The sequence below is a fragment of the Mus musculus genome, chromosome 16, assembly GCF_000001635.26.
Source record: "Mus musculus strain C57BL/6J chromosome 16, GRCm38.p6 C57BL/6J".
Classification (NCBI taxonomy): domain Eukaryota; kingdom Metazoa; phylum Chordata; class Mammalia; order Rodentia; family Muridae; genus Mus; species Mus musculus.
The window spans coordinates 41868107-41895575 of NC_000082.6; the positions used below are offsets into that span (position 1 = coordinate 41868107).

General features: G+C 37.1%; 1 protein-coding gene across 6 annotated transcripts in view; it reads left to right on the plus strand.

Moving 5' to 3' along the window:
* The window catches only part of Lsamp (limbic system-associated membrane protein), a 2197426-nt gene that overhangs the window by 1883853 nt on the left and 286104 nt on the right, over positions 1-27469 (plus strand). For all 6 annotated transcript variants that reach the window (XM_030249137.1, XM_030249138.1, NM_001361282.1 and 3 more), the window contains one exon: positions 20809-21041. In XM_030249137.1, the coding sequence (XP_030104997.1) occupies positions 20809-21041 (233 nt within the window). The remainder of the gene's footprint in view (positions 1-20808; positions 21042-27469) is intronic.

Genomic DNA, 27469 nt, shown 5'->3' on the forward strand with positions numbered 1-27469 from the left:
AAAAAATTCCATATAAAGTATTTTCCAAATCCTACCAACCCTTCAGTGACAAAGAGATGAATAATAAACAAAACAGTTCCTTCCACTTCATAAAATACTATTGAAAAGCATCTACATTTGCTAGTTATCCCGGATACTGTGAGCTGAGACACTTGACTGTTAACCCAGTGGCATAAAATAAAATGAAAACATAATAAAACGTAGGGAACTCTGCATCCTGCTGACATAATAACTAAACTGAATAGACAAGGAATGCGAATCTCCCAATTTTATGACCTACACAGAGGAATGATCCACAGTGCAGGCAAGACTATTACCATCTAAAATCCACCCAAGGGGTCCACTCTCAGGATTCTCATTCTGTGATTTATTTGGTGGGTATCCCAAGATTATAAATGTTGAGAGAATTATTTTTAGTGTTTTATAAAAGCAAAGTTACAATTTCTCTTAACTATGGGAGTGTAAAAAGTGGTACTACTGCTTGCTTTAAGTGTCTGATTTTTATTACATCTCAGGATTTTATTATACCCAAGAATCTCTGGTTTTCTAATAGCATTCCCTAAGGCACCAGAAAAAAAAACCCTGCTTTTCTGGAATGCATATATTTTATGAAATAAGAGATAATATAATGAACAAACCCTTGCTCAAAAGGAACAGGTATTTCCTTCTCTCTCTCCTCTCTTACAAAGGCGCTGCCCTGGACTGTTCTGGGCATTGCTCCCAGCTCATGGTTCCCCAAAGTAACCTGGCATAGAGGCCTTTATGATACATGGTCTTATAAGACAAAGGGCACCAGACAGTTATACAAATGATAATATTCAGGCCAGAGAAATAGAAAGAGCATGCAGGAATGAGCAATGATGTAAGGAAAAGAAAGGGAGGGAGGGAGTCTATGAAGCTGAGGAGAAGAGAGGCTGGAAGCAAGGGTAGAAGTGGATTTACTCACCTATTAAAGGAAGAGTACTGGCATCTTTCTGATATGTTCTGTTACTGAAATGTGAACTTTTCTATACAGTTATCTATTAAATCCAATCCATTCTGAGTCCTTACACAGAGGTTACAAGCATATCTTGGGAGCATAGCCCAGCAGTAAGATTATTTTTGAGCCAGTTATGAATCCAGAGAGTCAGGATAAGAGAGTTGGCTGAGGACTCTTCAGCTGAAGTTTGAATCTAAGTAGATATCGAAGCCCAGCCTGACCCATTCATTGAACACTAAGCAGGAGTTAGTACTGATTGTTCTGAGTTCCCATTTTTATGAGAATGCCTTTAGGAGAGGATGGCAAATAGCTAAGAGGGAATTTATATTATATTATAATTATAGCATTACTTAAATATAGTCCTTTTAAAAGTAAAGTTCAGAAGCATATAAATTTAAATGCCACTATAATTCCAATAAAATTAGGTATGACTGCAAATATGGGTTTAAACAGGAATCACCAGAGATGAACCTTATAAGAACTATGACAGAATTTGTCTATACTTCTCTCAACTTTTTAATGCAGAGCAAATGTTATTTTATAATTATAAAGCAAAAGGTGGCAATATTCCTATATAGTGGGTGGAAGAAAGGCTTGGCTTAGGTGAATCAAGAGAGCTTGATTTCTGAATGTGAGCACGCCTATTTTTCTATTTTATAAACATTCTGGATCTACATGAAAGATCTTTGCATTTCATATCAGCTTTCAAAAAACCCCAATTCTTTCTAATATTTGTTCTGAAATATTCTCTCTTGCCTCTCTCTCTTTCTTTCTCTCTCTCCCCTCTCTCTCTTCCTTTCTCTCTCTCTCTCCCCTCTCTCCCTCCCCTTCTCCTTCCCTCCCTCCAATCCCTCCCCTTCCCAGTCTATAGATTAATTTGTCTCTGTAGTATTTTTTCTTTGTTTTGTATTCTTCTCTCCTGCTTTCTTTACTTATTGTATAGTTATGAGAGTAGCTCAACAGAAAATTGAAAACTCATTTAAACTATTAGGAGGGATATTTTGTTTTATTGTGATTTTTTTCAACTCCATTGCACTCTTCTCCAAAGTGACCATCCTAGCTGACAAGGTTGTGTGACACAATAGCAAAATCTCAGGCATACTTGTGATGCAGCACTGTGCCTTTCCTCTACGTGCCTGAATATATCAGGGAAAAAAATTTGGATTCTAGAACTCCAGAAGTTTGAACTCACTGGTACTTAAGAGAATAAGAGAATTCCCTCCAAGAACCACAGAAAGTTTAAAGACCTGTCCGTAAATATCGAGACTCCCTTAATATTTGACAGTTAAAAGTCATTTCAACTATAGGTACCCAGGGATCTGTGAGAACTTTCCCTGGGGAGATAGATCATCAATTCCCCTAATTGCTCTCTTTCTATACAAAACTTTCCTTCCTTCTTTGATTAATTACTACAAGTTCTCCCTAAAGGCTTCTCTCAGACCCTGTCCTTCTCATTACAAATGCCCTAGTCAGTTTCTTTCTTAACCAAAACCTTTGGGTTAAGGTTGAATTGTAGATCGTAAAGGCCATCTATTAAAGCATACAGATTGTGACATTGCATTGTTAAACCAACAGCTTCTTCAGATAGAGTCATTCTGATTCCTAGGTATCTTTCTAGTTTTCTTATTATAGTAATGAGGAAGTCCATTGTCCTTCTATACATCCCTCTCTGCTCTAATGGTAGTGAGCATGAACTGGCTAGGTACACTGACACTGTATACAGCTACTTACCCTGTGTGCAGACTGTGTAGCTCAACTGAAATCTGATCTTTCATCATAGCCACCATCATATATATATATATATATATATATATGTGTGTGTGTGTGTGTGTGTGTGTGTGTGTGTGTGTGTGTGTGTGTCTATCAGGTTAGGCACAGCTGCATGTTATGACAGAAGGAGTAGCTGGTTCTGATCAGCTGTGTCTCTTCCCTAAGATGCACACATCTAAGAGAAATTCCCATGCTGAACTTGACTGCTCTATTCAAAAGTGCACATTTGTTTGTTTTGTTGCTTTGTTTTGTTTGTTTAAAAAATACTGATTACTTGCCATAATTTTTCAGTATTGTAGGTTAGGATGTAACTTGCTTCCATATTCAGTTAAGTCTTATCCCTGAAAGAAGGCAGTCCTCATGAAGAGCCCATGGCTTACATCTAGGTAAATCCCACTGAGCAATCATCACTGGCATCTTGGAGGAGGCTCTGTCTTGTGCTATCTGAACACTTGTGTGCATTTCTGTAACTCTGCTTCTGAAAACTCAGTCTGGGGAGCTGAGGCACAGCTTGCGTAGGCAACTAGAGTCCCCCTGATTTCGTGCCAATGTCCATTAGAGCGACGGCTGTAACCCTTTTGGAAACACTTTTAAAACAGTTAACCAGCGTAGCTCTTTTCTTAGGAAACTCTTATCAGGAGGGTAGTGAATAGGAAACGGATGTCATTAGCTGAATTAATTGGTAAATTAGCAGGATTAATTAAACAGAAAAGAAACAGCGTTCAAATGTATGTTATATAATGAACTAAATGTTTTCTTGACCTGTGATCAAAATTTAGTGTTAACAGAAAGAAGGAAGAAACAACCAGAAAAAGAGTGGTAAAAAAATTATAAAAAGCTGCCATGTTACAGAGGGTTTAAGGATGTTGAATAGGAATATTTTGAAATTAGTATTTATTAGGTGATTCTAAACAAACTTTTGAAACATTATAAATGCATTGATGAAAATGAAGAATTAATTTTTGAGTGTCAGGGAAAATCCAGAAACCCATACATATTAAGAAGTACCTGCTACGAGGCATCTGTCAGTAGAAATAAAACTTATTATCGATCAAAGAAAAGTAGTTAGCTACCTGTGCTCCCACTTCTAAATGACAGTGCCTGCATGGCTGCAGAGCAGCTCGGAGCCAGCATTCTATAGTTGACTACAAAACTGTTTCTATTGACAGTGACAGTGCCTGGCAGTGCACATACAGACTGCACAGGGGCTGGGGTGGGGAGTGTCTTTGTAACAGTTAGTCCTTCGCATCACACAGCACTGTGGCTGGAACCTTCTCAAAGGGGTGGCTGGCGATATTTTGTTCTTCTATCCTGGACTGCATATAATCAGTTGTGGTCCAACTCCCCACCCATTGCCCACTGCCATGTCAGAGGTTTAAAAAAAAAAAAAAACCACTTCTCACAAGCCCTCCAAAATGCTTCCATCATACCAGCTGACTCACATGCCAGTCAAACTCACAAAAGGTTTTTCTTACAGAGCTGGCTCTTCTGTGCTACCATGTGCTGCGGTGGCCAAACACATTTCCGCCCTGCTCAGAAGGTTGGCTTCGGCTCTGAGCATACCTGGCACACCCCTGGCAGCAGTTCAATGGGAAGGCTGTGATCCTGCCATAGCTGGATTTAGATTTTGGGAAAATTGCTAGAGAAAAAGGATGCTGGATGCACTAGGGATGGCACAAATATATATATATTTCTTCCCTTTTCATCTTACCTTGACTGAGAATAGTATTATTGTAAGAACTTTTAAAGAAATTTTGGTACAGACATAGTAGCTCTACAGACTTCAGAATAATGCAATAGAGTTAATTCCACACCCCCACACCCCCATTTTAGTGAAATGTCACCGATGGGTGATTTGCGAGAGGGTCACACTAGAATAAGCACTATTTTCTACACAATATCTTTGTCCTGATCAGTTCCTTTGTGTTATTTAAAAATTGGTGTTTAAGGGGAAAAAAATAATATGATAGAAGAAGTTAGTATCTAATGAAAAGTTGTTAATCTCCTCTAAGCATCTTGGCATAATATTAGATTTTCTCTGCATGGACAAAGACTGTGAGCGGCTGAGAAAAACATAAAATGAATGTCTGTAATGCTTTTGTTATTGGCTTGCTGGAGGTTGATATTTTTTTTTCTTTCTTCTTTTTTTTTTTTTTAAGCATCGCCTTAAGCAGATTTTCATCTAACAACATTAGCCTTGCAGTAACATCCTTTCCTATACAATAGAGACAGTTCTGCACTATTTGTTGCTTGGGGCTACCAACCTGAGCTGTTTTGCATTGAATATGTATCTTTTGATCTTGCTTTATGTCCCTCTGACCATTTTTGTTGCTAAGAGCTGATAATTAGGAGAAATCAGTAAGTGAAAACAGCTAAGAGATTTTGAAACTTTGAGACTAGACTCTGTGACCAGCGATTTGACTGGGGGTGGGTGTTGATGGTTCTGTATAACTCAAGGAAAAAAAATCACCTGGGACTCCTGAGGAGAAATCATGGTTAATGAATAAATATATCCTCTAACCGACTGTGCCCTGGTTCTAGCTTCCTAGAGCAAATTTCTCAAGTTTGATGTTCTTACCCTCAATAAGCTTCCAAGGTTTGAATTACACAGAGGTAGATCCATGGGAAATAATAGTTTTGAAATTACCTTGATTCTTAGACACTATTCTATTGAATGTTTGCAGGGTTTTCAACTCTGTATACATGGATATGAGCATGTGTTTGTGTGTGTGTGTGTGTGTGTGTGTGTGTGTGTGTGTGAGAGAGAGAGAGAGACAGAGAGAGAGAGAGACAGAGAGAGAGAGAGAGAGAGAGAGAGAGAGAGAGAGAAAGGGGGTATGGATAGACACTATTATATTGAATACCTGCAGGGTTTTCAACTCTGTATACATCGATATGAGTGTGTGTGTGTGTGTGTGTGTGTGTGTGTGTGTGTGTGTGTGTGTTTAAGATAAAGGGGGTATGGACATGCCTGCTCTATGGGGCACTTGTAGAGGTCAGGGGACAACTTGGAATGGATGTGCATCTCTACTTCATCTGTGCATAGGTTCTGTGGAACAAACTCAGGTTGCCAGGCTTGGCTTACAAAGTAAGTACCTTTATGTATTAAGTTTCTTTCTGTCCTAATTGCAGGATTTTTGCACTCTCAGGTCACTCCTTCATGGAAACATTAGAACAAGATTAGAATTACTGACTTTACTGTGTCTCAGAGATTTAATTTTAATAGGAAACCTGTTACATGATACATGGTTTTCTAGGGAGGAGAATATGCCGAAAGATTAAGGAGTATAATACATGAAAATAGAGAGGGAAATTCATAAGACAAAATTTTCTGATACTGATCATGTCCTGAAAACAAAGAACTGAGCAAAAAATAAATTGAGTGAGACAGAAAAATATTACAAAAAATATATGGTAAGAGGCTGGAGAGATGACTCAGAGTTAAGAGTGCTTGCTTCTCTTAAATAGGACTCAAGTTCATCTCCTGGCACCTACACTTAGTAGCTCACAACTTCTGTAACTCTGCCTCCAGAAGATCTGGTGCCCTTGGCTTGCATATGTAGTTATCCACAAATTCATATGCATACATACACATTCACACACACACACACACATAATTAAAACAAATGAAATCTTTAAAAAATATATGATATATAAATTATTAGGTTACCATATCTTAGTCTTAAGACAGAATAAATGTAACTAAACTAATACAAGTAAGAAATTAGGTACTCTAATTTTGACTAGAGTTTTATACAATAATATTCTGAAGACACAAATCTTTGGTTCTATCTTTGGCTCTTTCTTTCTTCCTTCCTTTCTTTCTTTCTTTCTTTCTTTCTTTCTTTCTTTCTTTCTTTCTTTCTTTCTTTCCTTTAAGCATGGTCTCAAATATGTAGCTCTGTCTAGCTTGGAACTTATTATGTAGACAAGGCTAGTATCAACCTCACAGAGCTCTGCCTGCATCTGTCTCCCAAGTATTGATATTAAAAGTGATCACTCACTATGCCCATACAAAACAAGAGTTGGTAATATTGGGACATATCTTGAACATAGCCATTACTTCCTTCAATAGGAAGAATATCAGAGTCACCATGGCATAGTTTCCATGAGATATTCCTCACCGATGCACTGGAATCTCACAGTGATGCATCTGCTTTGGAGTTGGCTATGCTTCTACAACTAACATCTCATGCAAAATCTGCAAGTAACCCCCTTAAAATCATTAGGGCACTAACATCGAGCTTGATAGAGTTATTAGTTTTTTCTGTTGCTGAAGAGGATGTGACAGAACCAAAGATGAGTTTGATGAAAACAATTAGATGCAGCTTGTTTTGTGTAACAAGGCACACAACTGAAGCTTAACCATCTTCTAGTGGTGAAATGCATAGGGGCATTCCAGCATGACTAACTGCCATACATGGCAATATATACTTTGTGCTATGGTGCTGGCTACATACATTTTCCTATGGGTGGCAAAACATACAACTAAGGCTGAGTGATCTGCAGGTAGAGTGTCCATCTTGGGAATCCTGTGGGCAGCTGTCTTCTTCTGTGTGGGATGGAGAATACTTAAGAATTATTCTCCCCAGCTCCAGTATTGGACTCGCTGAAAGTGGTTGAAGGCCTGGAGGAGACAGGATCATTGTCCAGTCCCTAAAATGACTGCACAGCTACTGCAGTGTTTAATAATGCATAAAACTAAGGCCACAAAACTGCCCAAACGGAACTTGCTTTTTATATAGGATGAATTACAATAAGAAAGGCACCTGTGAGCATGTCTTCCATTTTAGCTTCTGCATTAAGCTGAAAAAACAACAACAGGAAATATTTTACAAGTATCTTCACTTCTATAAACACATGCTGTCATGACACATAGTCAGACAGCTGTAGACTGCAAGAAGCCTTGCCATTTATAGCCAGCAAGCTGGAACTTCGAGCAGACCTACTCCGAAGGCCAGAAGATCAAAACAGTCAAAGTGTAAGTGTTGGCCAAAGTCCAAGTTGAAAGGCAAAAATCAATCTCTTGTTAGGCTTGAAGACAGCTAAAGAATTCTTTGTTTTTTAGCCTTCAGTTCCACTGAGACTGTAGGAATAATTGGACAAGGCCCATCTCTTTTGTAGGACAATCTGCCTTAGTCAGTTTACGAACTCACTTGTTCATCCCACTTACAAACATGCTCACAGACACATCCAGGAATACTTTCCAAACAAGTATTGGGGATCTGGATAGCCTGGTCATGCTGACACACACACACACACACACACACACACACACACACACACACACACACAATGAATCTCACTCTAGGCTTGGTCTATCTTGATTGCAGATGATTCAGACACTGACATCCTGGACTAGAAAGGATCAGCAAAGAAGCTCCCACACTATGCACCTTTTATCACCCTTTCTGGATTTTTTTCTTGACTGTTTTAGTATCTCAGAAGGAAAAAAATAATTACCAGTTTCACAGTGAACTGGAGTGGAGGAAGAAGAATCTTCTCTCCATCATAGGAAACCAAATTAACCTATTTCACTCAAGATGAGTGGAGGTAAAATTGATTACAACCCGGTCTTAAAGATCCTGTAAATCCAAAAGTTGGGTTATGTTGTGAAAGGTGTTTTGTTCTCAAACGGGTGACTTTTAAGTATGGGTTAGAATATGTTCACTTGATTCCTTGAACAGAGCCATTATGATAAGAGAGACTAAAACAGAAATCATTGAGGATCCAATAAAGTCTACCTAGTTCAAGGTCAGTGTGTTTGAAAACATCTTATGTTTTCATTCTGTGGTATACTTTTTCAGAAATTCTTTGCATCCAAAAGTCCTCAGTGAGCACTTTTTATCTTCAAAATTTTACTTGTAGATATCAGGCAGGGTATTATACACCAATAATCCTATTAGCCAAGGGATAGAAACATGTGGATCATGAGTTTGAAGTCAGTCTAAGATAGACAGTGAGATCCAGTCTCAAAAATAAACCCACTTATAAGGAACCTATTACTATATATCATTTATGCATCATAGAAAAAGTGCCATCAGGTTTTCTTTCTTGAAGCAAACAGTAGTATAAAAATTGCTAGCAACATATAATGGAAAATGAGATATGAATTTAGATTTTTAAAATGTCTCAGCACTGTATATCCACCCACCTTCCAAATCACTTGGAATAGTAAGCTTGTTCCACTTTCAAGATTATATCAGGAAATACGCATCTCTAAGAATGTGAGGTGAGACGTGAAAGATTCTTAGTATATCTATTCATTGGTCAAGAAGTTGTCCAGTGACTTTTTATGCAGATATTTTGTCAGGTAATACAGATACAAAGGGATGAGGAGACAAGGTCTTAACATATTAAAAATCTCAGTGCAAGGCAATCAAACAAAAAGGTCCAAAGAGTGAAAATGTTAGCATGAGCTGGAAATAGTTAAGGGAAGTGGGGTGCTTCATCAGGGAGATAACTTCTGAAATGGATTTATATAGTAATCAGGACTGGTGGAAGAATGTAACAAGTTCTTCACAGAAAATTAATCACCATAGCAAGGAACTTGGAGACTGGAACCCGGATAAAGACAGTAGTTCTAATCTTATGGGCCGCCATAAATACATGCAAATAAAGACAGCACTATTTGCACACAGTTGTGTGTTTGTGTGCATACAAAAATAAATATAGAAGTAGAGCTAGAGGTCATGAATTTAAGAGGAAATTTCTAGAGGTATCAATGGAGAAGTTGAGAAGAGATGGGGAAGAAGAAAGGACGCAAATATATTACTCATGTACGTACTCCTCAATATAAATAATAAAAGAATAAAGTTCAAGGCAAGAGTACAATGTCAATGTGTCATGCTAATGGGACAGTCAACTTCATGTTAGACTGAGTTAATTTAACTTTAATAGATAAAAAATAGATGACAGCTACTGAAACAAGAGGATTATATGGTCAACCTTATGCATGTCCTTTTCTTACCAAAGATGGATACAGTAGCTGTGAGCTGAGAATGCTTGACCATAGGCTAGATTGCCATCTGAAAGAGCTCTGCAATGTTGTTAGATGCGATGGAAAGTAGAGGTGACTGTTAGGAGCAAAAATATTTAATAACATTTGCTGTTGTAAGTGACAGAACAGAGAACAAGAAAGCAAGAATAACTACGAAATCAGAATCAGAGATGAATTATGACTCATTTAACTGAAAGTCCACAATTTAGGAGTTGGAAACAGAACACAAGGTTCAGCTCCACTGGAACACTGAAGCAGCTGATAGCAATGTTTTAGATCCCGTTGATATGAAGTGATATGAAATCCCCCATACTAGCAAAGACAAAAATATTAAACATATTAATAAACTCCATGAGGCCTGGAATGAAGAAAAGTACAATCCTGAGACAAGGGCACCATGAAGGTAGAGAAAGAGGAGACAACAGTGGGAATTGAAAAATGTGAGAATGGTCAGGAGGAGAAACTAGACTATGAATGGTGAAAGCTTTGGAGACACAGGATAGGATAGAAAATTCAGTCAGTCCTGTTGGATTTGGTGTATAGTGGATTACTAATATCCTGCTGAGGTTGGTCTTCATGGAGGCAAAGAGGACTGACTTGCTCACAATGAAGGATGGGCATTATCAATTGGTCACACATAACTGAGCACATACTAGATTTCTATAGAGTTCTTAGTGCCAGATGACCGAAGTGTTCGCTATAGTGATATTAATCCAGAAGAAAAAGAGAGGAAGGTTTTCAAACAATGCTACATGGGTTTCCACTTGCTTCTATCTTCTCTTTTAACAGCCTCATTGGGAAGTCACTAGGAGAGAAGATGCCATTCTGCCAGCATGGAACAGGGACAGAGTCAGATGTGGGAAAATAGGTGCCCTTGGGCTTAAATGACAGTTCTTTTGAGCCCATAGGCTTCTTTATGGACCATCACCTTGAACATTTACAGCTCTCTCTTGAACTCAGACTGTTCTGATATTTCAGAGTTGGATTAGTTGGTGGATGTAATACAAGAGGCAGTGGCCTCTGACTTCCTCTCTATCAAATCCAGATAGCAGGAGTCTCTCTTCACCTCTGTCGCCCTACCAGGGTCAGTGCTTTATGCTCTTGAACATTGGAGTTGCTTCTAATATTCTGCTGCTTAAACAGGCTGAGTTCATTGCAAGAGTTTTTTTCCAATGGGCTTTTATTCAGACTCAACAATCCTTGCTTTCATCTCAACTCTTTTAGTAACATTCTATAGCTCCTTTTGATCACCTGGCTCCAACTCCCATTTGTTCATGACCTCCTTGTTGATCTGCTCAGGAGTAACAAGCTTTCAGCAAAAGGTTTAGGTGGGGCAGGGGTGTGGAGAAGCATGTTGGCAAGAGGAAACATGATGAAAGAAGAAACACCCATACACACATACACACACACACACACACACACACACACACACACACACATACACCAGATTGTTGCTTGAGGGTGAAGACCTCACATCATTGTCCTTTGCACAATAATACTGAGGGGAGAAAAAGTAATTTGGAGTCAAGAAATGCAGAAGTTGAGTTGGAGTGGAAAGTCATGATAGAAAATCAACTCAGAAGTCAGACAAATCCTTCCGCTTACTATTCTCCATGTGAGAGGTGTCCTTGTGATTTATATGCATCCATCAGTGATCTATCAGCTTCCTGACAGGTGGGGGAAGGGAGCGCTACATTTCCTTCACCTATGATGGATCTGTTTGATAATATCTCCACCAGTTTGCAGCAGCCAGAGTTACCTATTTCACACTAGTGTCCGCAAAAATATATATATTTTACAAGTAAAGACTTCTTTGGCTCTTTAAATTTCCTGCCTTTACTTTTTATCTCTTTTACCTCTATCTCTACCGGGGAAGGCAAATGAGAGAGAAGAGCTCTTTCTTAACCATAGCCTTGATAGGCCGTCTCATTCCTAAGTCATTTATTTGCATACTTATTTTCTATGTGCTAACTCTGTAATGGCATGCATGCTGTATCTATTAATTGTCATGTCTTGGCACAATTTGATCTGAATTATATCTAAATGCATGTAATGCAATGATGACTCATATTATAATGTGGTTCTGCTCCAATGGCAGCATTTGCATAATGCTGGATATGATAAGACTATAAAGTAAGGAGCTGGGTTTTCAAGTGAGACTTATGAAGAACAGTCTTCTGACTGTACAGCCATGCCTCATACATCAGAATGCTCATCCAAAGTGCCTCATAATTTATTGTAAGCACTTTTCTCTCTCCTTACTGCTGGAATGAGATAAAGAGTAAAGCCTATATGGTATAGACCTCATTATTTTTCCTTTTAGAACTTAGCATATTTTTGATATTTATTTTGTAATGACTCACAAGGTAACAGAATCTTCCCCCAAATAGCTGTGGAATTGTTTTTAATTGCATAGCGCATGAAGATTTTAAGTGCACATCAGAGGCAGATCCCAAGACTAATTTTAGTCTTTCAAAGATATAACCTAGGGAAGTTTGATTTTTCTCATTCTTGGTGAAAGGAATATTTTTTTAATGGAGAACAGAGAATTGCAGGGAGAATCAGAACAAAAGCAAGATTGGAAATGTTGCTTTGTATCCTCTAAACTGTATGGGGCTGAATGGAGAATCTGTAGTTCAAACCGAAAGGATTGGAGACCCTTGCTACTTTGGTGATGGTATACCTAACACTTGCTTTCTGGGAAGGTGTAGGCTTTATTCATGCAACATGGACTTCCCAAGACATACAACACATGGGTTAAGCCTAATATAACCCAAGAGGTTCCCCAGCTGGGCCTGCAGATCTGTGCTGAACACAACCCACAGCACTAACCAACGGCTGTCTTCCATTCTAGCTTTCCTGAAGGAAAGATATATTTTGGGTTTGCCATTTATAGAACATGATGGACTGGAAGGAGACTGGGGGAAACATTGTCTGAGCTATCTAGTCACAAAAGCATTCATGAGGATACTTTTACACTGTAGTCTTTTGAATGGGAAGTACCCCATAGTTACTAGCACTTGAATGTTTGGTTGCAAGTTGGTGATCCTGTATGGGAAAGCTTAGGAGGTGTGGCCTTGCTGGAGGAATCTAGGGTTCCAGATGTGAATTCTCAGCTGTTTCTACTGCCATGCTTGGTGTTTGGTGCAAGACTTCCCATCCATAATCGTAATGGACTCTTATAATTATAGAACCATTAGCCCCAAATGAACAAATTGCCTTGGTCATGGTGCTTTATCACATCAATAGAAGTGTAACTAAGACATACAGTGTTATACGGATAACATTACAGCCTCAATTTAAACAGTTAAGATATTGCTGTATCACTCTTTTTTTTTCTCAACTTAAATTGTATTGTTGTTAAGGGTACTATTAGTAACCAGAGGTGACAAAGAAGAAAACCAGAAAAGAACAACTCCTTAGAAGATTTTTATGAAGTCATCTATTAGTGAACAAAGACTATGCTCGGTGTAGTTCAACAATTGAGTTACTACAAAAGGAATATTTAAAGTTTAAGTTACAGAAGGATATAGAAAAAAGAATTATTATGTTATTTCAAAGCACACTAAGTATTCTAAATATGTTGGTCTTTTACCAATGAAAAGCATCCAAGGAGGCAGTCATGACCCTTGGGCTGCAAAAGAATAACACTGGGACTCTTCAATGAGATGGAATGCCTTGGCCAGGTGCTGTGCTTTTTAAAACGTTTCAGCATTGTATTCTTAATTGTGTGTGCATTTCTGTGTTTCTGTGTTTGTGTGCTGGAGAAAGCCAAAGCAGTCATACCATGGTTGATCTGGAGTTACGGGCAGTTGTGTGTCTGCTAATATGGGTGTTAGGAATCAAACTTAGGACCTGAGCAAGAGCAGTGGGCTGGCATTAAACATAGGAACCATCTCTCCAGCCCCATCTGTTCCTATGTTTAGTGTGAGTCTCTAGATTAGACAATCACGTAACTCATCAAGCCCCTGTTTTTGTAACTATCAGAGGAAAAAAAAATACTTTGTTTTTTCAGTCTTGCAATATCACAGTATGGTAATTTGAAATTTTCTCAATATTAAAAAATGCTATAAGAACATTATGTGTTAGAGGCATAACTCAGAGATTTGGGAGTTCAGGTCAAACCCACTGCAATAAAGCAATCACTAAAATAATTATAATGACCTAAATCTCCTGGATATTTTGGTTTCCCAGTACATAAATATGCTTATGCTTGGGAAAGTACACTTGCTTGCCATTATTATCCATTAAGTATGTAAGAGCATTATACACAAAAAGCAATTGATGTGTATAGCTTAAATTAAAACTACAGCATTGTTAAACTTCAAGTCCACTCCCCAACACCATCAGCAAGCAAATCTGGAAGCAAGCAAGCTGGCAAGCTGAATGTTCTTGTGGTAAAGGTCAATAAGAGCTGCTAAAGGCCAACAGTCAAAGCCAGAATCCCTTTTCCAGTTTCTGAACCTAATTTTTATAGAATTGTAATATAGCTAACTGTGCAAAACTTTAAAAAAAAAACAAAAACCCTAATAATTATAAATGTCTTGAATGTACTTAACTAACTGGGTATTTTTAAAATGTGTTTGCATAGTTCTTAGAATTCATTATTCTTAAAATAATATTGTAAAGCTAGACTAAGGACTTCTGTATCAGAATAGTCTGGGATATTTTCATGATAGTTTTTTTCCATCCTCTGCTTGAAATCTTCCTGATTCTACATTTCTAATGTTGGTAATATATAGCATCACTTCCCAGACCAATTATCTCTCCTTCTAGAGTGCAATGAGTCTACGATAGTTTTGCTGACTCATTAAGGGTTTTATTTGTAGGATTAAAGTTATAGCATGAGCAGCATCAAAAGAAAGGGTCAACACAATCTTAAAGAGCTCTTTCCAATTCACATCTTACATCTTCCTATGACATAACACATAAATACATATTTTATTTATTTATTTGTTTGTTTGTTTGTTTATTTATTTATGTGGGTATATACATATAAATGTGTGCACCATCTTAATAAGTAATAAAATCAATTGCTGGTGAAGAATAAAGGAATTCTTAGACATTGCCATTAATAATGTAAATTAATTTTCCAGTTAAAGAAATAAGATGGATCTGGGAGTCCCTAAAAAGCCTCAGTTAAGCATTTAAATGAAGGGCTTTAAATCAACATATCTCATGCACATATGGCCATGCATGTATATTTCAGTAGAATTGCAATTACAAGTTATGGAATCAGTGTAGATATCTGTCTATAGATGAATGGATAAAGAAAATGGTATATCTATATAGATATTAATTTAGTTTTGTCCAGCTATAAAAAGTAACACAATTATGGTTTTGAAGGTGAAATGGATGCAAGTAGAGATTGGCATATTAAATCATGTAAGCTAGATTCAGAAAGGAAAAAGGTCACATATTTTCTCTCACTTGTGCATCCTAGATTTTATACAAACTCAGAGTGTCCAGCATGTGGATATGTCATGAAGAAAGTGAAATATCTGAAAAGATAAAAGGGTGCTGCAGAAGGGAGAGAGGGGAAAACACACAAGAACTAGGGGAAAATGTGATTACAGTATATAATGTATAAATGCACCCTTATAAAACCCATTACCGTATTACAATAAATAGGTAAGCCAGTAAAAATTTAAAAGACATTTTCCTGTTAAAAATAGGAAACTGTCTTTCCCAAATCATTTTTTTTTCAGTTGAGTTGGTTTTCTTTCCTTACTCTGGTTCTTATTGATCCAGTTTCTGTAAGAGTTAAACACTAAGGAGAAATACTTTCTCAAAAAATAAACTAGACATCAAACAAGTTAGATCACTTTCTTTTACTACCAACAATGCAATGTTCAAGATTATATCATTATACAGCTATGAATAAAGCACCTCAAGTTCATTCTCCATTCTTATTTTAATACATTTTACCTAAAACTGACACATCGTAATGGCACACATTCCTAACATGCAGGCAAAGGAGAAGAGTATACAGTAAACAGTGCTGTCAGGTCAACATAAATGTCATACCTGTTGCCTTAGAGGTATTCAAATCTCTTTTTTCATTTTTTTTTTTATAAAAAAAAAGTAACTAATTTAACTATTTACTTATAGGCAAAGAATCACTCTGTCTCCTTGCACCGCTTTTGTTACAAACTTCACTTATCATTCAGACTTAATTCAGGTTCTTCACCCTTGACTCTGTCAATATTCTGTGCAGGACATATCCTTTTGTGTGGTTATTGCCCTGTGTATTGAAGTATGTATAGCAGCATACCTGATATCTCCCCTAAACTTAACAACAGTAAAGACTGCCTCCTGTTAGGCCAACAACCAAATCTTCCTTAGATATATAGTACACAAAGAATAAGTCATTAACTATTGTTTAATATGAAATAATTAAAATTATGCTAGGTCACATTAAAAAAAAAAGCTGTTGAATATACTTTGAACCTGATGGGCTGAGGTCAATCTCCAGCTACATAAAAGAAGAAAGGAAAAACAGATTCCACAAAAGTCACCCCTAAACTACCACATACATACAGTAGTATCAACATACCCTACATTGCAAAACGACACACACACAGACACGCAAACTCACACACTAAAATTGAATTATTTTAATATATTATATTTTTATTTATTCCTCTATATTACTTACGTTTGTTGTTGTGAGAAAACTCTGTGTCTCAGTGTAGGGGAATGCCAGGGCCTGGAAGCGGGAGTGGGTGGGTTGGTGAGCAGGGGGAGGTGGGAGGAGATAGAGGGTTTTCAGAGGGGAAAACAAGAAAGGGGATAACATTTGAAATGTAAATAAAGAAAATATATAATTAAAAAAACACACATATACAAAAATCACTGGTCCAAAAGTGACTTGTGGAAGAAAAACTATTTTTGGCTATGAGTCCATAGAGAGGGTCTAAGATTTGATTGTTGGCCTAACAGAAGGCTAAGTAGTAAATTAAATCCAGAGTATGTATTGTATAGTGCTAAAAGAATCTACTGGGTAGCTGGTGTTCATAATGCTAAATCTCTAAGTCTCTTCAGTGAATTAAACGTTCACTGTCTTTAGTCAACATATGCGTTCAAATAACTGGAATACAAGGTTGAGTATGAGGATGTCTGTCGTAAGTAGAATCCAAGGAGAAGGGCTGAATACTGAAAAGCTTTCCTAGAGAAGACCTCGGCTTCCAGGCACAGATGCTACCGAACTTGTAAAGACAATCTCTAGCCCTTCCTCTAGTCTTGATCTGATAGTTCTTTCTCTTAAAACATAGTCCTTGTGGATCTCAAGGAATTTATAATATTATTGAATTTACAATAGTACTTGCATGAGCTCATTGAGAAAGCATTCAATTAAGTTGAGAAAGACATAAAAGGGGTCAAATTTTAAAGTTTCTATACTTTCTGTTTTAACTGGGACCAGTTCGGGAGATAAAGTCATTATGTGTATATTCTGAACTACAACATTGTCCTGTAGGCAAAGAGCAATTAAATGGCGCTAATTCATTGTAATCACGGTATGATGGTAGAGCTATAGGGTCCTAATTCACTCTCCATTCTTGGCTAAACATAGCTAAGCCAGCTTTGTGCTTAGATGCAAATCCATGATACTTGTCAAGTCAGTGAATGATGGATATTCATTTGTACCAGCATCCTCATTTCTGCATATCTAGGTGGCATGTGATTACTCAGTGGTTGGTTCTTTTGATAGACATAGAATTATGCAAATTAAGATCAATACTTGTGCTTTTAGCATCTTTTGATTATGTGTATGGTTTATAATTTAAATTAGTTATCACCTTAGATCAAGGGTTTTTTTTTTCTTTTTTAAACTAAAAAATAAATTAATTCTGGAACAGCATTTGTCCAGTTTTCCTTAGAAAACTTTGTGGAGAGACTATTTTCTAGTATATAGAGAGTGAATTTACTTGGCGTCTTTTGACTTCATAAAATGAAACCTTAAAGAATTGCCCAAGTAATTTTGTTAAATTTTTTTAAAAGGCACTATTTTGTTCTCTGCTAGTTGATGTTCAAATAATCATGTGAGGCAGTATTTTAAAACACAGTTCACTTGTTTGCAAGCAAGAGTTAACTCTGAAATGTAAAGAAGGATGAAGTCCCAAGTTAGAGTAAGATGGTATGTATATTGTCATGGCAAAGTGTCACATAATTGCAGTCGGTGCATTTGTATTTGTCTGGCAGCACTGCTGGAATAGTCAGCTGCTTCTCTAGGTAAGACAGATCAGAACACTTTCCAAAGATAATTTGGAATAATGATGTGTATGATTTTTAACTTTTCCATGGAGAAAAAAAATTGCTAAAGCGCCAAAGGATTCTAAAAACCTGACATGGCATTTCTACCTTACGCTGATAAGAAAATTGGCCCCATTTATTTGCATATATTGCAGGGCTTGGATGAGGGTATGGAACATAGCAGCCACATAACCTTTCTCTGCCTTTGTGAACATGCTAGTTGATGTGGAAAGTATTTCCAAAATGACTATTTTATTCTAGACTTGCTCTGGGAAATATCCAGATGAATCATGCTAAAATTTATTTACTAAATTGGTAGAGAATATACATCTATAAAATGAACAGGCTTGGGATCCATTTATTAATTAAAACTTTTAAGATGAAACATAACTACATCATTTCCTACCTTTCTTTTTTCTTTTTTTTTTTTTTGTCCCTGTAACCCCTCCCATGTCCTCTCCACCAACCTCTTTTTAACCCTCCAACTCCATTTCTTCTGTTTGATTATTGTGGTTCTTTTAGTGTGGCCTGCATGTATAGGAATTAAGTACCAGCCACTTGTACTGGATAAGCAATTAGAGGCTCATCTCTGGGAGAAGCTAACGTGTCCTGTCTCAGCAGTTATTACCTGCCTGTAGTAATTTGTCTTGGTGTTGGACCCAGTGAAATTCCCACCTTCTGGCTTAGCATGTCTATCGATATTGTTCAGATTCTGTTTAGGAGGCAGTATTGTTGAGGGATCATGGTTAGGCTGCCATATTCTTGAAGAATCATGGGGACTGCCTCTCTGCCATTTATAGGAGACACCATTTCATGGCAGAGGCTTTTACAATCGTTCTGTCATCTCTTCAACAATATTCCCTGAGCTTTAGGTACAGAAGTTCTTTGTGCATGTGCCCATTGTGGCTGAGCTCACAACATTTCATTTATATCTATGCATTATGATAAGCATGTGACAGCCATTTTCTGACATTTAGAGTACTTTTTTTATGATATACTTAAGTCTGATTATTACTGGTTTTGTGCTAAGCATAGGACAAAAAAGTACAAGGGACACGTGTTTGGATATTTAAAATTTATACAGGTTCATGTTCATCCTTTCCAAAAGAAAAGAACACAAAGATCAATGTCTACATTCTATTGTTCTATTAGTGCTGCAGATGACAGACACTATACTATCATGTAATTCTAAATGACCCTAAATAGAAAAATCCTTTTGATGGTACTCAGAGCAGAGAAGTAATGCCAAAGAAATAGGAACAGCAGTCTGGAAGGAAAGACCAGCCATGGAGAAGTATTGCTGGGGTATTATTGTTAGGGTGCCATATTGTTGAAACAGCATGGGGATAGCTTACCTGTCCATGAAGCAAGTGTCATGTTCCTTGTAGAGTAGCCATACCTTACCAAGTGTGTGGTTATCTCTAGAAGCATCTGTGTGGCAGGGGAAAAAAACATTTTGAAAAATGGAAGTAACACCTAGTCTTTGAAATATGCTTTGTTTGTGGAAAGAAGAAATATAAGACCTGTGCACTTCCAACGTGACAAGTTCACTCTTAAAAAAAAAAAGTACCATTTACCTGTACATAGTAGGGTAGGAAGTTCTTTGTACGGTAGAGAAGGTGTATTAAAGACTGTATGAGAAATGTGATTTGAACCAAGTGTGGACAGCCCGGGATTCTTCATGCTTCCTCCATTGCACAGGTGTCAGCTATCTCTTTCCACTCTGGAGGAAATGTTTGTTTTGATTTGATTTAGAAAATAAAGAAAAGGTTGTTTTAATCGTTCTCTTGTCAGGGTCCTGGAAATTTTTGCCCTTATGCCCCAGAATGTTGAGCAGCCTGTTCTGCTTCTGTTAACAGGGCTTGGGTCCTTCTTCCTGTAGGGTATGCATGCATTTTGCCATGAGGATGTATAGAGAAGTTGTGTTTTTTTCTTTCATAGTTCAACTTTGAAAACATAAAATTGAAGCAATGCATTTTCTATGACTCATCTCTCTCTCTCTCTCTCTCTCTCTCTCTCTCTCTCTCTCTCTCTGCCTATCTATCTCTGTCTCTCTTTCTCTCGTCTTTTATACTATTTTTAGCATTTCTCTTTAGAATGAGTAGCAATCTGTTTTCCACCTCTCCTCTGAAAGATGGCTTTATTTAATATGATCAGAAATGTTGGTATCAGGCTAATTCATCGCCAAGAAGCCTGTTACACTCAGCAGATGGAATAGAACATAAACCAGATAATGTTTGCTTTGATTTTCTTGATACAGCATCTGTCTGCTCACCCCTGAACACAAACATATACAGTTGTCATCCTAGGACATGGGCACTTCAAGTGTGTCAGGGTTACACGTGAACTCTGAAATCTAGTCTAATTCGTATAAATAAAGGTCGTAAGTCACAGGTCATGCCATGGGTGAATAAACTCAGTCCAAGATGCAGTGAGTGTGCTGCGCTATCGATTGTGTGATCCTCAAAGAGTTAAGCGAATGGGGTTTTGTGGGATGACCTTTTTAAAAACATAAAAAAGATAATCTGGTTGGAAGTCAATAATTACTTAACTTTCCTGGGTTGTATAACTCACATTCCAGGTGTTTATTGCTGAGTCCAATCTAGAAAGATAATGTTTATACACTGGGTGCTGACTGGCTCTTAAAGGAAATGGTGAAAATACTGAGCCCTCTCAGAAATGTCACGACAATGATTTATTATGCCTGTAATTATCTGTCTTGATTGGTCTTGTTGAGTCCTGTCACGCGGAGAATGAAATCAAAAGGAAACGGCGACGCACTAACGGGATTATTCTGCTCTGTTAGGTGTGTGGTAGAAGACAAGAACTCAAAAGTGGCCTGGTTGAACCGCTCTGGCATCATCTTCGCTGGACATGACAAGTGGTCTCTGGACCCTCGGGTTGAGCTGGAGAAGCGCCATGCTCTGGAATACAGCCTCCGAATCCAGAAGGTGGATGTCTATGATGAAGGATCCTACACATGCTCAGTTCAGACACAGCATGAGCCCAAGACCTCCCAAGTTTACTTGATCGTACAAGGTAAGGGGGAAGTGGGATAAGAAAGTAGGCCATGGGGAGCGGCTGTGACGAGTCAAGAGTGGGCAGAGTTCTTTTTGGAAAAAAAAAATCATACTACAGTATATATTTTTCTTCTAGAAGATGGTTTTGAAAAGAGAGAACTAGGAAACTCCATGTGCTGGTGATACAATTTGCTGGTGATGTCTTCAGTTGTTGTTCTATCTTTGATTAAGATAACATAAAACAAAGCTAAAGCTATCATAACATAAGTGTATGCAATATTTAAATTCTTAGGAAGTTCTTTTATTTCCTTTAGATGCGTTGCTGAGTTTAAGAAAGTGTTTTTTTTTTCAATGTAACTTTGCCCTAAAGAACAGTATTAATTATTTGTTTTTGTGCTAGTAAAAGACTTCTAGAAAAATAAAAGTCCCCAGGGGCCTTGACCCCTTATCACCTGATTGCCTTTCTTTGTGGCTTGTGCCTTTATTTAATAAGTTATTGTAAGCCAGTCTAAAGTTTGGGCTCTGTGAAGTCATAGGGGAAATTTTTGTTTCTAGATTGGGGTTTCCTGGGGCATGCCTGAGTCATGGTTTTACGGGATTAAAAATTTTAAATAGCACACACATAAGCCCATATACTGGGCCTTTTCTTGGGCTTCCTTTCCCTTGAAAACAAAGCTGATTACTTACACAATTTTATTGCAGGCAAAGTCAAATCTCTAACAGAGTCCATCCATCTATTGAGAAAGATGTAAACATTGACAAATATTAGGGCTGTGTTCCTGTATTTTTGATTTACAATTTTATGCAAATTTAATGCAAAGTAAACATGGCCTTAGGGTTCCTGTCAGTATTCTAAATGCAGTCAATGGTGTGGCAACGTTGGGCTGTAGCTACTATTAATGTGTTAGGGAACAGGTTATCACAGCATTTAAAGTATTGCTTTCCTAGACCTTCTCACTAATAAACTAGACAGAAGTAAAACATACCAAAGTCTACATGGTACAAGGGCGCTTTGGTCATGTGACTTCACTGTGGTCTAATTACAAATGGCTGACTGATTTATTTTATTCCTTGGATTTATGAAATTCCAAATATGCCCAGGTTTCCTTGCAGATCAATGGCTAGTGCTTGAGCCAGAGAACAAGACACACTAGGGCCAGGATGTCAGGCAACCCATTTAATGTTTGAATATAGCTAGGATGGGTGACCATGTCAAATGGTTACTTTGCTCACTCTTATAAAGTACAAACAAGCACTAACAGACAGACAGACAGACACACAAACATGCTGTCTCAAAATATAGAATTTCTATGTGATACAGTGAATTACTAATAAACTAATCTATTTATACTAATGGATCTTCAGAACAGATGTTACCTAATGCCCAGTCATTGCTTTATCTACACATTTCTGTATAATAGATCATCGTCCAAAAAATAATCACTTGATTGTGAAATTACTACACAACTGTAGAACCTTTCAACCTTCATTACTATTGAAATGCACCTCTAGACCAGAGGATGTATTGTCTATAGTCCTTAACACAATCTGGTAGACAATCTGAGCATTAAAAGGCTTGGTTTCAAAATGAGGAAACAGGGCATCATCTGACACCAGTTACGTGTTCAAAGCTATCACAGAGGCCATGATGTAGCTGAGTTACAATCAGATTTGGAAACATTTCCATTAGGTTAAAATATTTTTGCCATGACCATAAGAATAACTACTTCCGAGATTTATATTTAGGCCTAAGTACTTATCACCAAACCCTCAAAGTCCCTTTCTTGGCCCGCATTTATTCATGTTTGCTTAAATTAAAATCATGATTAGGTGCATTTAGAACCAGAATTCAGTGCAAATTAAATTAACTTTGATTTGACATTAAGAAACAGAAAAGAGCCTGTTAATAAGCAAGTCGTGTTTATTCACTCTCTCGTGTAATTTGAATATTACTAGTAAGTAGATATGGATAACTTTATTATGAACAAGAGCTTAAATTGAATGTTATCAACAAACCTGTCCAAGGCTTCCTCTTACCTTATAACAGGGTTTGAAGACCATTTATGTTTGCTACAAATATTATTATATTTCCATCTTAATCACATAGCCTTGAACAAGTGTAGAAAAAAATCCCATATTTAAAGAGAAAAGGAAGAGGGATTCTCTCTTCCTTGAGTCTGGATCATAGAGGGATGCCTGGGTATTCTAACATGATAGCATTGATCTTTCCCTTCCTAAGGGTTTTGCCACTTCACACAATCCCTCTATTGTACCACAGCAGAACATTACTGAGTGTTGTACCTCATCAAAGATGAGGAGCTGGAGTGAAGGCTCTGGGTTTGAACCCCAAAACTGCAAAAACAAACCAATATCCTGCTTCTAGATGTGAAACATTCATTCCTCTTTAATCTCTTCCCAGCTTCAAAAATCTTAAGTTTGTGAATACTTCACGTCCTGCATTGATTGCCCTTCAGAGTCTCTGCCAACCCACCCTAGGTACTCATTCAGAAGTTTTTATTTTTTTCTTGACCAAAAGAAAGTTCACCCTTAGCTCTAAGAAGCTGTGAGATAAGACTGCAAACAGATTAAAAGTGGGTTCTATAGTCACACATTTCCAGAACTAAATCTTCATCCTACTTGAATTAACTTCAGAGTAAGCCACTTTGTTTCATTAAAGCTCAGTTTTGACACAGGCAAAATAGAGATGAAATTTAGAGGCTTCAGTTCTATGTTTGTTTTAAGGATTAAATCGTAAGTTTTCTTATCCTATGTGAGGTCTGGGGACTATCTATTTTCTGCAGCAGAGAATGTGGAGGTGAGGATGATGATGATGGTGATGGTAGTGATGATATTGATGCTGAAGAAAGTTCAGAAGACCATACTGCTTTGGCTTCTTCTCCACTATTTCTGCAAGACTCACTTCTCTCTTCCCTGAATGTAGTAGCTGTCTTGACCCACTGCTTGTTAATTTGGGGTAAATGTTAATTTACATAGGGGTCTCTCCTTCTGGAAAGAATTCCCACTTTTATATTCTTACCTATAGTTACACAGATGGTTGACTAAGAACAAAAACCAATGCAGTTTGTTTAATATCACTTAGGTGATTTATTAGATTGGTTAAAAAAAAATCCCCAGCATCTCTGGTTTGGCAGATATGAGTAATGTCTAGCGAGATGAGTTTATAAGTTTCCCAGTAATGCTCGGGCTTCCAATGTAGGCCAGAAAAATAGAGAGCCAGTGTCCTAAGATGGTTATAAGAATCTGTAGAAGCAGAAGAGAGTGATGCATGGTTTAACCAATTTCAAATGATTGTGTCTGCAAATATTCCAAAGAGTTATCTTGAATGTGAGATACACAAAACAATGATGAGTTTCTTAGATGCCATGGCCGTGAAGGCCACCTCCATAGAATACCCTAGAGAGAGTGTGTGTCTCCTTCCCTGTCTGTTTTCAGGTTTCAAAGCAACAGTTGTGTTCCACTTTTCAAAACTTTCACTTTTATATGTGTGCTACTGTTTTTAATGCCTTTTCCCCCTTATATACTACTTTCCTGGAAGGCATTTATTTGTTTGTCTGTTTGTTTGTTTAACTTTCACAGTTTCCAAATATACTTGTGGCTTTTCGATATCTTCCACACTGTTACTTATTTTCCTCAGAAAATAAGTTTATTAGTTTCTAAGGATCATTACATATAAAATATCCTGTGTATGTGATGGGGTTCAATAATCTCTGTCTACATGGCAGCTACACATAGCTTCCTTAAATGGCTCATAGGATAAAGTCTTGCCTTAACAAAGGCATAAAGTCAGTACTGACCAGTAGGGTCACTTGTGATTATTTGCTGATATGTATTCTCCCTGAGAAACCAAGGTTACCCAAATCTAAACATGTATTTTACTTAATAGATGCAGGTACCCCTATGTAAATCCTAATATTTGTTGTCTGTGCTTGCTAATTTATTGAGTCTAGGATCAAAGAGTAAGAACACATCAATTTGAATATCAACAAAGTAAGGAAGTAAATACTAATGAAATCCTTTCTTCTACTAATGTTCACATCTTTTTCTCTGAAACTTACTCTTATATGGTTTCTTGGTCTTCTGAACACACTACTAGTGGAAGCACATGTGATAAGGCAAAATAATTCATCTCTAGTTATGATCATTGCACAACTTGAGGTAAATCCAACCCTTTAGTTTATTCAACATGCTGGTGCCTGAGAACCATATACAGAACCATGAAATCAAACTCTGGGGCCTGGGTCATCACCTTCAAGTTCATAATCACTGCCAGTCATTCAGATGCACACAATTCAAGGACTAGTATCTTGTGGCTCTAAGAATGGGAGGGGTTTCCTGCCTTCTGCCAGTTCATCCTCCTCTGTGATACATCAAATTATGTCTAAGAATACACAGAATAAATATTAGAAGATTGTAGTAGAAAAACTAACAAATCTGAATATGTTGATGAATTGAGGTTTTTTTTTTTTTACTATGACAGCCATAGCCTCAAAGTAGATATTTGCTTAGAAATTTCATGTATATTTGGATATGAACACAATAATATTTTTAAGAACTGAACATTATTTTAAATACCTATTCACCAGAAATTATAACTACCATTTGGTTTTCAACTTACAAACTTAAAATATCAGATTCATACATTTATATAAATGTTAGAGTAGCTACTTCCACATTCAGTCTTTTATTCTTTTTATGCTATTCTATGTTAGTTAACATTTAAAAATAAGTAACTTGATCTGAAAACAATAAAATAGGATATTCTTAATAAAACAGTTTCGAGCTTTAAGTGTTTTTAAAATAGATTGATAAATTTCACTATAGTATAAATTAGAGTCTGAAATTTTTCTTACCACTATGACTCAAATCACACCCAAGTGGGAATGTATACACCACTGGCAGAAAATTTATTGCATAATCACCTCAATTAATGTAATATTACTATGAAAAATATTGAGAGTGAAACAGATTGCAAGATGAATATGTTTGATTTTCTACCCCTGCTGATAAAAAGCCACATTTCCTTTATCTCATTAATTCTAGAGTACTCCTATAGACTTACAATAGAAACTTTACATTTATTGCTAAAAAAAAAAAAAAAAAGAACAATAGTCTGAGACTCATTTCTAGGATTTGAATTTTAAGAAGTCTCTCTTACGGTTAGTTCTGGAAGCATCCCACTGCTGATCAGATGCATTACAGAGCTTTGAGAGAGCACTGCTTTCTTCTCGGTCTCTTCTGTTTTCTTTTGTACTTCTTGCTCCCAATTGCTCATTCTTCTTCCCTCCCTTAGTAAACATTATGCTGCATCAATAATCTTTTCAATATATGATCATGGCTTACTCAACTTCAAGTAAATTGCACTCATCCACGGTAGCCTGTAGCTCTTCCGGTTTTGACAGAATTTTAATAAAGCAAGGCTTTGAAATCTTTATTGGTTTGATCCGCTTTCCTGGTGGATTCTACTGTTTGTTGGGATCTTTAATCAATAGATGTGATCATCATTTGCATCCTCTATGTTAAGGTTGACCAATTTTTCAATTCTTTAGTTTAATTTTTTGTTGTTCTTGTTTTGTTTTTTGACAAGAAAGGGTTTCATTGTGGAGTAGCCCTGGCTGTCCTAGAATTTACTCTAGACCGGGCTGGTCCGAAATTCAGAGATATGCCTGCCTTCCAGATGAAAGTCATACAGTACTACTACCACTACTACCTAAGACAACAGGCTCATAACTGTGTGTTAGCTGCTCTCCAAGTCAACAGCCAGACTGACAATGTAAAGGAGAAAAGTAAAAATAAAGGAGAAAGAAAGAAATCAGAACTACTATTTAATGTCACTTTAATTCAGCATTTCTGTTGTAGTAAGGAGTTTAACTTTTATCCAGGTCAATCCCATTTGCTTATATTTATATTACATATTTTATATATTGCTTATATTTATTTATATTTATGTGGTATCTTCAAGCCTTCTGTGCTTATCTTCAGCTTCCCTATTCCTCATTATGTTAAATAAACATTTTACACCTACACACTAATCCAAACTATATTTTCCCTTACGGAAAATAAGAAAAAATCAGTCCATGATAGTAACAGAAGAACAGGCTCTGCAGGGAATCGTAGCATTCACTCGAAGAAAGAAGTCTCCCTGAGAAACAGAAATAAAATCTGTCCTCTTAAAAACATCAAAGACAACATTTTGAATTCACACAGTCACATCTGAAGACTAATAACGTCAGTGTGCATATGAGCTCAATAAATACAGGTAATTTCATTGAGCCAGTTTGCATCCAAAGGATTGTGTTTCTCTTTTAATGATCTTTTAAATGATAGAGTGGGTCTCTAACCTTGATCTCCTAGGTTTGCTTAAATGACAAACAAATTGAGTACACAAAAGTCAGTAAGGTTCTTTTCTCTCTTTCTAGTACTAAAAAA